The sequence below is a fragment of the Phyllostomus hastatus genome, unplaced genomic scaffold (genome assembly GCF_019186645.2).
Source record: "Phyllostomus hastatus isolate PE091 unplaced genomic scaffold, TTU_PhHast_1.1 phas_contig_2, whole genome shotgun sequence".
Lineage (NCBI taxonomy): Eukaryota > Metazoa > Chordata > Mammalia > Chiroptera > Phyllostomidae > Phyllostomus > Phyllostomus hastatus.
The window spans coordinates 1,273,236-1,289,925 of NW_025333718.1; the positions used below are offsets into that span (position 1 = coordinate 1,273,236).

A 16,690-nucleotide genomic window follows, 5' to 3' on the forward strand; every position below is an offset into this window, starting at 1 on the left:
TCAGCACCCATGGTCCCACAGTCCAAGGCCTCAGTGGGCCATGTCACCTCAATTAGACTCACTTTTATGAAACTCTGTGGGGGTGCCCAACCTTTTGGTGTCTCTGGGACACACTTGAAGAAGAAGAGTTGTTGTGGGCCACACATTAAATACACAAATGTTAATGAAAACTGATGAGCAAAAAGAAGGTTTTAAGTAAATTTATAATTTTGTGTCGGGCCACATTCATAGCCATGCCAGGCTGAACTCTATGAAATTACTGGTTTTGGTTTTTTTAAAAAAGTGAATGTTATTATATGGTTCAACCCAACAGAGTATATACCTTTGAAGCTGTTTTGGAGGTAATTTTTTTATAATTTTAAGATGTTTGAGTGGGGTGAGCTTCAAGAAAAGCTGCTTCCTGGGTGGGGTGCACAGGCCCATGGAGACTCAGCCCACTGGCCACACTCCAGGGTTTTCCCAGGGTTCAAAGAACACAGTCCTCTCTCTACCTCTCTTGGCTCAGTATCCCAATGTTCTGAAAAATTTCCTAATGAATCCCTTATAAATACCAAACTCAGGACCCAGATAGATTCAGAACACAAAATAATCTCCCATTTATCCCCAAACTTGTTTTATTCAAGGCTTACCATCCATGATGACCTGAGTAGATATGGCTAGTGATAGATGTCTAGTCAATTTAATCCTCAGAAAATTCCTGCTGTCCCTGCTCTCCAAAAGTGGTTCCAGACTTCACAGACCAATTCACACCAAGGTCTTAGAGGATGCACACTCACCCTCCACTCTTACCTCTCTCTGGGCACCGGCTTGGGCTTGGAGCAGGTGACGGCCATGTAGAAAGGGGCTTGCCTGGAAGGTGATGAGAAGTTCAGATCTAAGGAGCCCGCCTTTCTGTGCAGTGGCTCCATCTGCATTGCCCCCTGAATCTCGCTCTCTATGGGGCAGGACCCTGCCCGTCCGTGGGTGGACAGTGAGGACACTTCTGGCTCCACTGCACCGTGGAATGAGGTGTCTACTGCCACCTGGTGGTCATGGGTGGGAGATATGGACGTTGGGGATCGAGACTTCTTCTTGGTGGATGCCCCTGCTAGAAGTTTCAGCAGCCCACTCTTCTTCTCTTTCTAGAAAGACACACAAAATTGAAATCCAGTGGGCTAATGGTTCTAAGTGTCCTTGTTCTCAGGGAGAGGAGGGAAGTATAATCCTTTTGGAAACTTGAAACATAATCTGGTAAAGCTGGTTAAAGGAAGAAACAAAGCTAAGATTGAGAGCTTTTCCAACTCATGTCTTCCTTTCTCCAAACCTGGTGTAAGTGCCCAGAACAGCCCAGAAGGCACGTAGGGCAGACTGGAGGGTGCTGTTCCCAGGATAGTGTTCTGCAGGGGGCACTGAGAACACGTCCACTGGGCATCACAGGACCCATCCTAGCCTGACAACTCATTTGTTGTGTCAGGGGAACCAGCAGCCAACATAATTTGGTTTTTCCTCACTCAGTTTTTTAAAGTGGATTTCACTGCTTGGGGGTTAATTATTTCTGCATCAGGCTTCCTGAGATCAGCTCCCTCAGTCTTAGGGATTCTGGACACAGCTTTCATTGCAAACTTTTCCTCTGCATATATAATCTGTACCACACAGGAAACCTGCAGCACATGTGTGCATATGTGCATCTCTGATTTTTCCAGGGAGAATCACATGCTTGTCCCAGAGCTGAGGGTGACCCCTGGTGAGGGCAAAGTCTCCCAGGCCCTGGATTCCTTCACTGGTGAATATTATGGTGAAACTTCTTCACCTGGCAGAAGGCTTTCATACCTTCAGGGATGTGACAATATTCAGGACATGGTTCCCCACATATACAACCAGTGAAATAATCAGAAGAATCTCCCCTTACAAGAGTGAAGCTTGTCTCAATGTCATCCCATTAGGACATCCAGACCCCTCTCCAGGTGTAGAACTCATTCCTAGTTCCTACAGATGACCCCCTGCATCCACCCTAACTACCCACCAGCAAGTGAGATCCCTGCATGGTCTTCCTTAGGACTCTTGGGCCCTGCAGTTTGTCTCTTCATCTCATGCTGTGTGGGTTTGGAGCATGCTCTCCACAGGTGCCTGAGTCAGGCTGCAGCAGTGACACTCCTCCAGACAAGGGTGCAGACAGACAGTGTCCATGGGGGTCCCAGCAATCATGTCCACACTTCTATTTGTCCTGAACTCTGTGCAGCAGTGGGAGTGAGTGGGCACTCAACTTGGCTCCCTTGGCAATGCTGGTGTGCATTGCATGGAGAGCTTTGACTGTTGCCATTGACACATCAAGGATATTCTGGGTGTGGGAGACAGGCACTCAATGGAGGCTGCACCATGCGTGCAGGTGTGTGCGAGGACACATGGGTGAAAAAGAATGACAGTGTAGACACACAGAGAGGAGCTTTTAGAATAATGTGTGTGCCTTGGAATTTGGACGTTTTCATGGCTTCATTGGAATTTAGTTTTCTAACGACCAGTGGAAGTTAGGTAGCAGGTGGATACAGGGATATGGTGTGAAAGGTTGGCTGTGAACAGAAGTCTGAAACTGTACCAAGTGGGTCAGTGATGGCCACCCAAAAGTTTGCTTTGTCATAGACTCACTGGACTCTGCAGGGACAGATGCATGATTTCCCCTTTCTGCCTGCCTTGTCTGCATGGTTAGAAGCTACCAGGGGGAGTCAGTTGCTGAAACTTCCTTCAAATACACATATCTAGTAACATGCATTTGCTTAAGCTAAGCCATGAGCATTTTAGTATAAATAGTATGTTTTTCTGTACTCTTAGCACTGATATTAAAAGATAGAGGCAGATGTTGTAAATACTGTCCATGATGATAAAAGGCAAGCCCAAGGGCTGGTAGGGAGCAGGTGGGTACAGGGCGACATGGCACAGGGTAACCCTGTCTGTTTACTTTGCCCAGCTCAGCCTTGTTTCAGCATTCTTTTTTTTAAAAAATATATTTTATTGATTATGCTATTACAGTTGTCCCATTTCCCCCCTTCACTCCCCTCCCCACTATACACCCTCTCCCACCCACATTCCCCCCTTTAGTTCATGTCCATGTGTCATAAGTTCTTTAGCTTCTACATTTCCCATACTATTCTTGTCCTCCCCCTGTCTATTTTCTCTCTACCATCTATGCTACTTATTCTCTGTACCTTTTCCTATTCTCTCCTCCTTCCACTCCCTTGTTGCTAACCCTCCATGTGATCTCCATTTCTGTGGTTCTGTTCCTATTCTAGTTGTTTGCTTAGTTTCTTTTGGTTTTGCTTTAGGTGTGGTTGTTAATAATTGTGAGTTTGCTGTCATTTTACTACACATGTTTTTTCTTTATCTTCTTTTCTTAGATAAATCCCTTTAACATTTCATAAAATAAGGGCTTGGTGATGATGAACTCCTTTAAGTTGACCTTATCTGAGAAGCACTTGATCTGCCCTTCCATTCTCAATGAAAGCTTTGCTGGATAGATTAATCTGGGATATAGGTCCTTGCCTTTCATGACTTGGAATACTTCTTTCCAGCCCCTTCTTGCCTGTAAGATCTCTTTTGAGAAATCAGCTGACAGTCTGATGGGAACTCCTTTGTAGGTGACTGTCCCCTTATCTCTTGCTGCTTCTAGGATTCTCTCCTTCATTTTTACCTTGGCTAATGTAATTATGATATGCCTTGGTGTGTTCCTTCTTGGGTCCAACTATTTGGGACTCTCTGAGCTTCCTGGACTTCCTGGAAGTCTATTTCCTTTGCCAGAATGGGGAAGTTCTCCTTTATTATTTGTTCAAATAAGTTTTCAATTTCTGACTTTTCCTTTTCTCCTTCTGGTACCCCTATAATTTGGATGTTGGAATGTTTAAAGATGTCTTGGAGGTTCCTAAGCTTCTCCTCATTTTTTTGAATTCTTATTTCTCCATTCTTTCCTGTTTGGTTGTTTCTTTCTTCCTTCTGGTCCACTCTATTGTTTTGAGTCCCACTTTCCTTCCTATCACTATTGGTTCCCTGTGCATTTTCCTTCATTTCTTTTATGGTAACCTGCATTTGTTCATCTAATTTGTGACCAAAATCAACCAATTCTGTGAGCATCCTGATCACTAGTGTTTTGAACTGTGCATCTGATAGGTTGTCTATCTCTTGGTAGCTCAAAAGGATGAGTTCTGGGACTTTGATTTGTTCTTCTGTGTGAGCCATCTCTATCTTTTTTTTGGGGGGGGGGTCTGGTCACGCCTTTTACAGTAAGGGGCGGAGCCTTAGGTGTTCACCAGGGCAGGGCACCCCAGTTGCTGGGTTGTGACGTTGTCTGTGGGGGCAGGGGTGAGAGGGAACAATGGCGCTTGCTCCATTCTCTGTGGGACCGCAGTCCCCTCTGCTGCTTCCCCCACACAAACTGGACCCCTCTGGTGCTGATTCCCATGTGGGTGGGCTTGTGCACGCCGTGGGACCCTCCAAGAACCTCCCCTGTGAGGCTGGGTGTCTCTCCGTGCTCCTCAACTCCCACAGGTTTCCTCTATCAGTGTCCCAAGGCTTTATTTCCCAGTGCTGTGATCCTGGGTTTCACGCACTGCCTTGCTTTACAATCGCCGCCTCACTGGATCTGCCAGTTTCCTGTTGCCACCCCTGGGCCGGGCTCTGCCAGCTGCCGCCTGCACACTCATGGTCCACCCGCTACAATCTTGTGTGACCCAGATGCCTTATGCACCCCTGGATGCCTTACGGGCCCAGTCCCACCTCTCTCTGCTCTCCGAGCCACGACCCACACCTGGCTGCTCGTCTCTGCCCCTCCTACCCATCTGGATGCACGGGTCTAATTCAACTTCTTGGTTGTCTGACTTCCATTCAGATCAAATTTCTGTCATTTCTGGATGTTATTCTATTCCTAAGTTGTTGTCCCTATCTTGGTTGTGCGTGGAGGTACGGTGCATCCACCTATGCCTCCATCTTGACCGGAAGTCCTGTTTCAGCATTCTTGAAAAAGATTTGGGAACACTTAAGAGAGCTTCTTCTGTAATTCTAGGGGGTATCATGCAGCTGGCTTAGAGGTTGCCTCAGGGCATCCTTGTCCTCTACCTAGCTGGGGCTCCTGAGGCCAACACTACTAAAAGGTGCCATATAGGGGAGGGCATTGGAGCTGAGAGGACACTGTATGGATGAAAGGGATGGCATCTGATGGCCCATGGCCCTATGGGCCCAGCTGTCAGAGCCCCCAACCCTTCACCACCAGCCTGGGCTTTCTGCCAGCATGTTCCCCCACCTGGCCTTTTCCTGCCCCCTCTTATTCCTTTTCTCCCAGAGGGCTTAAGTTGCTTTTCTTTCCCTGCTAGGATCCCCTCTAGATATGGTGTTGAGGGCAGAGGCTGTGTTTATTCTGTTCATCATCATCTCCCCCATGCCTAGAATGCTTCCTAGAACACAGCAGGTGCTCAATACTGGCTGGATGAAGTAAGCTCATCTAGTGTGAGAATTCTTGTGGTCCTTTCAGGGGTTTCCTTCTGTCTCATGAGCAGAGAACACATTTGATCAACAGACGCTTGCCTGCAAGGCACTGCAGCGAGACAGATAGCCCAGCACCACAGCCATGCCTCACTGTGTATGCAGTGAGCTGAGAGAAGAAAGAGACCCTGGGCCACTTAGCATGTTTGCTGTGAAGTCCAGCCTCAGCTGTGTGTCTGGAAAGTGCTGGGTTATTGCAATGGGCAATTTTCCTGTCTCAGTTCTCCATGATTAACTAGGACTGATCATTTTCTTAATTTGATTTTGGCACTGATATCATGGTTGGAAAAGTGTCCATGACAGAATTCTGGTAATGCCTTCCTTAAGCATCTGGTTATTACATACTGCTGTGGAGTTCAGTGCCCTGGCAATTACTGAGCACAGGATTCATGGAACAGAGATGCAGGGTGCTCCAGCATCTCCCCAGGGGTCTGTCAGTTCTCTGCCATGCAGGGAAGAACCAGCTAAAGAGCTCTTTGAGGGCCATGCAAAAAGACTCACTGGTCAACTTCAAGGGCAGCATCATGGAAGAATAAGAGGTTTTAGTGGATGCAATTTAGGGTCATTATGGGCTAAAAGTTTATGTTAAAGATAGATTTGCTATGGTTTCTCCTAGGACCAGAATGAAATTAGGGACTTTCATGCACCCAGTGAGCTGCAGAGAATGGTGTCCCACTTATGTGTTTGGGTCATTGCTTTCCTATACAAACTCATCATCATTCTGCTGTATCCAGCTGTGGTTCAAATCATCCCCCCTGAGGGTGAAACACTTTCCATCCCAGTGACCCTCTGAAAGGCCAAGGTATGGTCACTTAAGCCTTGGTGGAGACCCCAGTATGCATTGTGGGAACAAAATGTACCCCGACAAGTCCTGCCGGAGAAGGAAGGCACATCTGCCCCCAAATAAGTGATGGGATAGTGCCCTCCAGTGGGGACAAGCCCTCCACTCATGATCACCTATCCCCCTCCCCCATCACACCGTGTGGCTGATGGGGCTGGGAGCACAGGAGCAGCCCCAGGCTGGACACTCGAAGGTTTAGTTCTGAGTACAAGCTCCAGGGACACTGTTTGCCTCACAGAGTCAAGATAACAGATATAAGAATGTTTTTTAAACTATTAGTGTAGCTCAAAATATTATGTAATATGCTGGTTTTATGATGTTTTGATATATTTAAGATTTTGCAAAATACCTAGGACCTAGTTAGCTTCCAATACATTTTTGTTAAATGAATAAAATCTACTTCATCTCCAGGACTCAATGTCTCACCACTAACCCTTGTTTTGTCTTGGAAAAGCACATAGACAATTCAGTGGCTCTTGGCTCTCCAACTCTGTGAACAAAGAACTAACCAGGGAGTTAGATAATATGTACACTTTGGGCCCTACCCTTAAAGATTCTGACGTGGCAGTTCTGAAATAGGGACAAAAAACAAGTGATTCTGGTATCAACCCACCAAGTGATCAATCAGAAGCCAATGGTCATCTGTGCAACCTGATACATGATTTCAGAGGTTATGGACAGTAATGTAAAAACAGATAAGAGATCAGCTTCAAGGGAAGGTGATAAAAGAAGAAAACTACTATTTATTCAACATTTACTTAGTGTCCCAGCTCGGGGGAACATGTATGGGTTTTCAGCAGTGTGTTAGGGTACAGGGTGCACTGGAGCATGGATTCTAATCTGCCCTCTGAGCTGACTGGCCAGCTCCCAGATGAGGTCACCCTCTCCCAGCTGCACTTTGAGTGGCAGGGGCTAATGTGGGAAGAGGAGTTTGGCAGGCAAGGAGGGCCATGCAGGGCAGAGGAGTAGGTGCAAGCCCAGGACTGCAGGTGGGAGACAAGGCCACCCCAGAAGTTCCAGCTCTCAAGATAACACCTGAAACTGAAAGGCCCCCTCAGCATATAAATGGAACATCATACCAGAGAACAGGAACTTATGAGTTATATTAAGAAAAAGCGGTGCTTGCACACATACATGAGCGCACAGTCACACTTGCACACACATGTACATATCACATACCCTGAAGTAAAGGCATATCTTACTATGAAAGAAATCTAATATTTAAAAAAGAGATATTTGAAGATGTTCATTCATATAGGAAAATTGTAAAACATTCACAAATGATAAAATAGTGGTTTTTCTATTAAGATTAAGATAAAGAGCTTCCCCCAAGGCCTTAGTTATTTTACAGAACATTAATATAAAAACTTGGCAAGAGAAAAAAGAAATTTAAAGCTTAAATTAAGAACTGTTGCCAGTTAAAAGTTGATTGAAAATTATAGAAAATTGTCTCTGAAATTATAAGAAGCCAAAAGGAGTAGAATTTAATATGTAAACTGTGTTACTAAATTTTTCAGGGATATAGTTGATTTCATTACAGTGAAGTGCCCTGTTGACTTAAGTCAAGTGCTCATGACTTAAAGTGCCCTGTTTCTGCTCAGCTGTCTCCTTCACTGACCCATGCCTCAGCAGGCAGCTTTGCACCACTTCTGTTAAACACATTTGCCGTCTTAACTCTTTTTTGCTTAGGGCAATGTATATAGTCATTGGTTGGGCACATATTGAATGCCAGGCCAGATATGACGGACACAAATTTAGTTTGCAAGGTTTAGCCTGAATAATCCAGGAAAACCTCAACTTTCAAAATACCAATCTGCTTGCACATGTCGATGGGTGCGGCTTTTCTCAACATCAGAAGGGTAGCTGAGGACAATTTACTTTTGAGAACAAAGGACTAGGCACAAGCACACATTTTTTCACTCTGCCAGGTGCACAAAATGACACTAGCGTGAGTTGAGACCCAGGAAATAGTGGTCAGGTCATGTTCAGATCACGTGTCCAAACTCAGTAACCTGGGAGCATCTGTGAAGAAAGCATAAAAGCACTCCTTTCCAGGCTGTCAACATCTGTCACAGGGGCAGTACTGGAATGGAGTATAGGCTGAGGAGGCCCCCTACACAAGACTGGCTGGAGAATGGAAGATGTGGAGCAGGGCCATTGAGAGTTATTTTGCATATCAATAACTGCAGACTGTCTTCCAGAGTGGGGAAGGAAAAGTATGCATGACTTTAACCTGTGATATAACTGGCAGGCAGCTCCCCCTGGGGAGAGCTTGGAGATGGTTCCATCCACACCATGGGGACTAACTGTGGCAGCCAAGAAAGGCAGAAAAATATGGGAGTGCTGGCAGGTGTAGCCAATTGTGGGAGAAATTGGAAATGGGGTTATGGAGGAGGTTCCAGGCTGTGATTTAAACTTAAGGTGGGCCACCACCAAGGTGCAGGAGACAATGCGAGACCAAGTGGGAAGAAAAGGGGTGAAAGGACTCTCACTGCTGGGCCATGAGGAGGTGCCATTTGGTTGTGGATTAAGAACTGGAGATTGTGGTGACACAGCTGATGGTGCTGGCAGCTATGGGAGACCTGCCTAGCTGAGCACAGATTACTGGGAGGAACCAGGAGTCTAGCTGAACTACGGACTTCTTTTTCTTTTCCTGAGATACGTTACCCCTGACTGGCCTGGTTTGGCAAGGGTAGGTTGGACTGTGTGTGTTGGTGGGTGTTTTAAAAGGGCTTTGGGATTTAATGGTGACATTCCACCATTATTCCAAACCTGTACAACTTTTGAATAGTTCCTTTCCTTTTTACCAAACTCTAGCATTGAGAGCCACAATTCCTAACACCTGGTAGTGGGCAATAAGAATCATAGTACAGAAAGACCTCGGGGGAAGGGGCTTGTTTTGGTACCCGTATCTGGGCCCCTACCCAGTTCATTCTGTAACAGTACTATTTAGCTTTTGTTATTATGTTCTTTTGTATTGTTTATCTTATGTCAAACATGTTTCTTTTTGAGAGGAAATATAAAGGGAAAAGTTGCAACCTGTGCTTTACAAATAATGGTACCAGATGTGATGAAACAGACAGAACTTGTACTATTCATTAGGTTATAGAGAAGGAGGTGGTCTTCTAGGAGGGGCCATTGGGGTGGCCTTGAGAGCTGGGCTGATCTGGATATAAGAGAAGGGCATGGGCTGGGAGTGATGTGGTCTAGGTGAAGAATGAGAAGGTGTGGAAGGAGATCTAGCCAAAAAAAGGTGGTGTGCTAGAGGTGTGCCTTCCTGGTGAGATGAGGAAGGCAGTGGAGAGCACACCTTGGTGGCCTAAATGGTTACTGAGGAGCTTGGAGTCAGCTTGGGAGACAGTGGGAGCTACTGGCAGCTGCACTGGAAGCCGAGCAATGGGAACAGGGATTGAGGGCCTTTGAGGTCACGGTGCTTCTGTGGAGCCTGAGAGGGAAGAGTGGTGCCCCCCGATGGTGATGGTGACATTGTTAACAGAGTGTTCAGAGGCAAGATGATACCAGCTCCTGCCAGGTGGAGACAGGAGGTGGGGAGGTATGTGCCCTAATGCTGTGCTTCTGGGTGGCAACCACAAAAACTGGCTCTGTACCCATGTGGCCATGGCAGACTCTTTATAGCTTCCAGCCTTGAGCTCATGCCAAACCCCTATGCTCATTCTTATCCATTGGTAATATGTTGAATAACATCAATATTCTGGCTGATGCAGCAGACAGAATAAAGGATACGAAGTGAATTAAGGTGGTTAAATAATTCTCAGGTGCCATATGAATCTATGGGCAGTCAGAAAACTGGAAGTTTTCTGGGCCTGAGAGGCTACAGGAAGGTCAGCATTTGGAGAGGGAGAGTCTTGAATTAGAATGACCTGCAGCTATACATTTGGGAAAGAACTGCTGAGGCTAAAATATTGTGGGAGGTCTGGTCCACATGAGTTTAGCATATATAATGCTGGGCTTTAAAGAGCCTTTACATAGTCAAAATAAAACACCAAGACACTATGTCCTTATCTTTACTGAGTTTGGCTCCAGGGCAGCAAATCACACTTGAAAGCCTTTTGACTGGAATTTTATGTTTGGACAGTTTCTTGTTGGAGATGGGGAAGGGTGAGTAAAAGTCACATCCTGTTAAAATTTTGATGGGGAAAGACACATCTCTGGTGATGCCTAAAAACATGTTACTGTAAGAGTAGAGAGGGTTATAACAATGTAAATATGCAATGCATTTTCAGAAAGGGTAGAAGAATAGAAGAGCTATAATAAACAGAGGAAGGAGTTAACAATCTAATTAAAAGAGACAAAAATTGTACATTTAGCTATTGACTAAACTTTAAAACACATCTTTAAAAAACACATTTAAAAAAAGACATAAGGTAACTAAGGTTGATTCATGAAAATAATGGGGAAGGAAAGTGGTAAATCACCACATACCAACCTGATTGGGCTTCCTCTGGCTTTACAGTGAGATGCCTGCTGGTTGGGGCTGCTTTTCTTGCTCTTCCCAAGGAATGAAAATAATAGCAGGGAAGCCTTTGCTCAGTGCTCTGCCTGTGGTCCTGTGCTGTGACCTCCAAAAAGCAGGAGTTGGAGATACTGGTATTTTGATCCTTCAAGTGGAGCTACAGGTATTATGATCATAGCAGTTGGCCAGATGCAGAAATGCAGTGAAGAACACTCAGGAGCCTGGGCCTCCTGGCAAGTGGTTTTAGAAGACCAGCCAAGTTCAGTACAGCATGAAAGAGCTCATGAAGTGAAAGAAACTGTCACCCTGAGGAACTTTAAAATGTATAGTCACATCCTAACAGACTTGGAGACAGATGGCATATCTGTCAATGTCATTTATTAGTTGACTGAACTTGAACAAGTTACTTAGCTGCTTTTAGGCTCAGCTTCTTTATATGTAAAATGGAATACACACACATACAACTAATTATCCTGGAAACTATTTCTTGAGGATAGAGCCAGACACTATTCTAAGTCTTGTACATACATTAGCTCATTAGGCTCTTAAATAGACACAGGGTAGTTAACTAGTAAGTTGCACAATCTGGATTTGAACCCAGAACTCAATTTCCAAATTTTAATTGCAGGTCTACTGCTGAGTCCCGAGAACTGAATATGACCAGGCACATAACCCTGTATGGCATTCAATAATTGGTAGACACCCCACAATGCCTGGTCCAGATTTTCATTTGTTTAAGTCATTTCATGGATGGCACTAGGGTATTCACATAGAAAAATGATGCTTATAGAGCTCTGGAAGGGATTGCATGGTGACACAACAGTGGACTGGCCAGTGACATGTCATCCTGGTGGCATAGGCAGCACTTCACTTCTCTGAGCTGCTCCTTCAAGAAGAGATCAGTGCTGTTGGGAGGACTAATGATGATAACATGTAAAGGACCTCACAAAGGTCCTTGCCTGGTGCATAGTAAGTTCCCAGGAAACAGTAGCTGTTAGGATCCTGAGTTCTGGTAGGATATGCCATAGCTCTTCATCCATTCATCTGCCCAGCCAGAATTCCTTTTCTGTCAGCATAGGCTGAGGTCAGAGAAATTACAGCCTGTCTCCATGTTGATCCAAAAAGGAAGATGCTAGCCCTGGCTGGCATAGCTCAGTGGACTGAGCGCGGGCTACGAACCAAAGTGTCGCAGGTTCGATTCCCAGTCAGGGTCCATGCCTGGGTTGCAGGCCATGACCCCCAGCAACCGCACAGTGATGTTTCTCTATCTTTCTCTCTTTCTCCCTCCCTTCCCTCTCTAAAAATAAATAAATAAATAAATTCTTCAAAAAGGAAGATGCAAATAGCACCAAAGTATCAGATACACATCTATGAGCCTCTGGAAGTCTCTTGTGCAAAAATAGGCCGAGAATATTCTGTAAGTCCCTAAAACAGTCCAGTCTTGACCACTTACTGAAGATGTCTCAGCAGCTCCAAACTTGAAGAAAAAGTTGGGTTTCAGGGCTAAGGGCAGGAATGTTGTAAGAAGCAAACCAAAGTAAATATGCTATATTCCATGTTTCATTCAAACTCAGTTTGCTGAGTGGAAGGCACTAGGTGCCCTTTCCAGCTCCCAGCAAACACAGTGAATACACATGGTGACAATGCAGTGATGACCAGAAATTATGCTCAAAAAGAGACATTAACCTCATCTGGGCCCCCCATCACCCCAAACCTGACATCTCCAGGGCACTGGCATTCCTTACCTCCTCCCCATTACCATGTTTCCTCCCTTGATTTCTTGACACTGTCTTATGGCCTCTTTTGCTGCCTTTCTGAACAGCTGTTGAGTCTTTCCATAACTACTCCTTTCTTTCAGCCCAGTGCAACACTCCTAGACTCTTAGTCTCTCCTTTCACTTGTTAATATGCTTTTGCCTGAAGCTTCAACACAGGGTTGGCTCTCCAATTCTCCCTTTTATGGTAGTAGCATCTCCAGCCCCAATATCTCAAATAAGCTCCCAGGCTTTAATCTGCAACTTCATCTAGACATTATTTTAAGACAGAAATCACACAAATAAAACCATCAAAAGATGCCAGAAGCTCTGAGATGGAGGACTGGGGAGCTTCTTTCACCCAGACCCAGTTAGAGAGAGCCAGAGGTGATCATGTTCCCAGTTCCAGGTGAGTGGCCAGTAGTCTAGGTGACAGAGAGGCAGAGAAGGAGAGGAGTAAGGCCAAGAGAGGGGGCCTGGGAGCTTAAGTTCTAGGCATGATTTTGGGCCATCACCCTGACACTATGCTGCTGTCTCTCCTGATCCCCACCACAGGGAGAAGCCTGAAAGCAGCTCCAGGATGCTCAGCAGTGCAGTCCATACCTGGGAGGTTCAGTTTTTCCAAGCTTGCAAATGATGGCAGCCCATACTCAGCCTCTTCATTTATCCACTCTTTCATTCTGCAGGTTTTGCCCCTTTTCAAAGGCCCTACCTACTCTTTTGTTTCCTTCTCAGTCAGGTAGGTAGTAACACCAGCATCCTCATACCTTTCTTTTATAGAGGAGGAAATAAAGCTAAGCAAATAAACAATGAAAACATGAACCGGATGCCTGGCATTATGTACACCATTTTCATTTTGATATACCTGTTCTGGTTGGCTTGGGCTGCCACAAAAAAAATACCAAAGACTAACAACAGACAGTAATTTTCTCACAGTTCTGAAGGTTGGAAGTCTGAGATCAGACTGCAAGCTTGGTCAGGTTCTTGGTGAGGGCTCCTTTCCTAGCTGCCTTCTCTTTGTGTCCTGGCATGGCCTGTCCTCATTGCATGTGCAAAGAAAAGCAGAGATACCTCTCTTTCTATTCTTATAAAACCACCAATCCCACCAGGTGGCCCTACCCTCATAACTTCAACATTTCCCAATTACCTGCTAAAGGCCCCCAACACATTGTAGGTAGGGCTTCAACTTATGAGCCTGGGGGGATACAAACATTCCATCTGAAAACAGCCCTCTCCATGACAGCTGTTTAAGGGACAGTTACCTCATTTACAGTTGAGGAAACTCAAGTTCAGAGAGATAAAGTGGATGGACCAGGCCTTGGACCCAGGTCTCTGGATGCAGACTCACAGGTTTCCTCTACCAGCCGCATTGCCTGTCATTCCCATGGTAGCTGGTGAATGAGTGAACAGAGGATTTTTTCTTCCCTTATTATAGGCATCACCAGAGACCTCTCTCTGGCTTGGCCCTCCTGTCCCCCTGCCCCACACACCAGGGACTGGCTCAAGTTCTGAACACATTACACATTGTGTACTGAGTCTCACTAGCCTTCATTACTGCCCTCCAAACACTAAGACACCCATCCCAAGGTAGAAATGGACTGAACTCTCCCATTGGCCTTTCTCAGACTAAACTCCACCTTCTCTGCAAAATGCTCTCCTCCCAGCTAGGAGGTCTGTCCCTCTCCAGAGACTGAAGGCAACCACACATGGATCTCTGGCATTGAGCACAGGACCAGTATGCTACTCTACTCACGTTTGGCCATCCTCTTTCTCTGACTTGACAACAGGCAGCATCCATATGCCTCCCTTTTAGATCAGTAATCACTAGATGTGTGATGAGGATCATGGTGGTAATTGAGATTAGTAATCAGCCTCCACTAGAGTGAAACTGTCTTAGTGACAGATGGGTGCAACCCTGAGAGTTAATTCAGGCAGTCTGGGTAGGGCAACCAGGCTACCTCCCTTATGATCCTTGATCCATCAGAGGAATGGAACGCTAGCGTCCCCAATTCCTCTCCTCATACTTCTCTTTCTTCTCAGCCCCACAGGCCATCAGGGCCTTCCTGAGGGCAGAGCTGGGCTGCACCATAGCCTGGCCCAGCCACCGGCCCAGCACTGAACAGGTGGGCCCAGAGCCTGGTGGGCCTGTCACAACTGCACAGCCAACTTCTGCAGCATGGTCCCATTGTGCTTCATGGTCACTCCACTTGGTAGGCAAGGCCAGAATAACAGTGCCTTGGGTGGTATCACAAAGGCCACCACAGCAGGGCAGCTCATAACTGGGGAAGGAGGGTGAGTATGGCTCAGAAGACATGTGATGAGGCTTGTTGGGTGTGCACTGGACAATGACCTGACACAGGGCACCAAGGTGCTCATTCAGAAGCCCAGAAAGCAGACTAACATTTTGGACAGTAAAGGGAAAGTGAGGTGCAGCAGTGCCACAGTGGGGTAGGAGCAGGTGACTTGAGTTCCTGTCTGGATTCCACTACTTACCCACCAAGCAACCTTGAATAAGTGAGTCAAATTTTCCATGCTTCATGGAAATACAGTGAATAGGAAAATTTATCTATTTGTGAAATAGGGTAACAGTAGTATCTAACAGAGAATTATTTGGGGATCAAGTGAAATGATATGTTAGATGCCTGACACTTGGGAATTGCCATATTTGTCTGCTGTCATCATTGTCATCATCATCATCATCATCATCATCATTGTCGATATGGTTACAATACAGGTGTTTGGCACCATGGAGATACTGGACACAGTGCCTGATTTCTGAAAGAATAAGTCTTGGTTTGAAAGCTTCTCTGGTGTTGCTTTTTACTATTTGGGAAAAGAAAGTAGCACCTCTCCACCAAAGGAACAGCACCAGGTTCTAGTCTTTTCTTTTTAGGCAGTGGTCCACCCATGTAGCAAGGTTGAACCCACCATTTCACAGGCTGTGATGACATAGTTGGTCTGAGTGGACACATCACCTTGTGTGGCACTGAGCTACAGGAGGCTGTCAGCAAACCCAGAACAGAAACAAGAATTATTGGAAAACTGGTTTCCCGTGGTCACGGCTTGAATCATGAGGGACCTCAGAGATCAGAAAATCCATAGGTCTGATTAGTGGTCTGTAAATAGTTTCAGGTCTGGGAAGCCCCTGGAATTGCAAAACTGGAATAGGTGTGGCTATATGGCCTTCACCAGGTTCTCAAAACAGTCCATGACCCCCTCCCTAAGAGATTGATGGTTTAATTCAATTGAAAGATGAGGAGTGGGAGGGTGTATGTGGACACCCAGCACTGACCAGCAGTTGTGTGGACAGGGCTGCGGAGTCTAGGATGAGAGTGCACTGTACTGCAAACTGCTGCTGCTTCTGCCCATGATGTCAGGGGGAGTGGGAAAGCAAGGTTCCTTGCAGGTAACAGGTAAAACAGAATTTATTTTTGCATTTAATTAAAAAGTACTGAATTGAAGGGAGCAATAACAGACAAGAAATGTTCTGACTGAGCTCAAGGAAAGAGTGATAGGTCACAGAACTAAAAGGGGACCTGGGAAATGTGACAGATTGAGTTTTCCAAATGTGGCCACAACACTGTTTCCTCATAAAGTGACTGTGGCACTCTGCTTGTGAAGAGCTGTGCTCCCTCCCCATGTGCAGGAGACCCATGGCATCCTCCAGGACATATCCCAGTGGATATGCTGTGTGCGACTCCAAGGCTAGCTCCCACTCTCAGAGCCCAGCTGCCCTGCTGAGAGGAAGTCCTAGCTCACCCACCTGCAGACTGCATGGAGAGGACATGTGCTGGGGTTCCAGCAAACAGCACAGCTGAGGATCCAGCCAACCACCAGTGTCAGCTGACAGACGTGCATCAGCACACATCCAGATGGCTCCAGCCCAGCCAGCACACCATCCTGTAGGGAACCTCTTCACAAGGCATGGAAATGTAGCTCAGCACCCATGTGGAAAACCAGTGGGGAGCAAGTCAGCACACAGGACCACACCCATGAAGAAGTTTTCCCATGGGAAATCAGGCCTGCATTATACCTAGGATGCTTTGTGACTTGCTCTTGCTAAAACTCTCTCACCCTGAGTTCAGGCAGCAAACTCTTGCTGCATATCTTTAAAGTAACT

The 16,690-nt window shown here is 46.0% G+C and overlaps 1 protein-coding gene across 1 annotated transcript in view; it reads right to left on the reverse strand.

The window, feature by feature from the left end:
• Nucleotides 1-16,690, reverse strand: part of SH3RF3 (SH3 domain containing ring finger 3) — a 473,665-nt gene that overhangs the window by 24,221 nt on the left and 432,754 nt on the right. Inside the window, exon 9 of the mRNA XM_045835238.1 lies at nucleotides 790-1,121. Coding sequence (XP_045691194.1) covers nucleotides 790-1,121 — 332 coding nt within the window. The remainder of the gene's footprint in view (nucleotides 1-789; nucleotides 1,122-16,690) is intronic.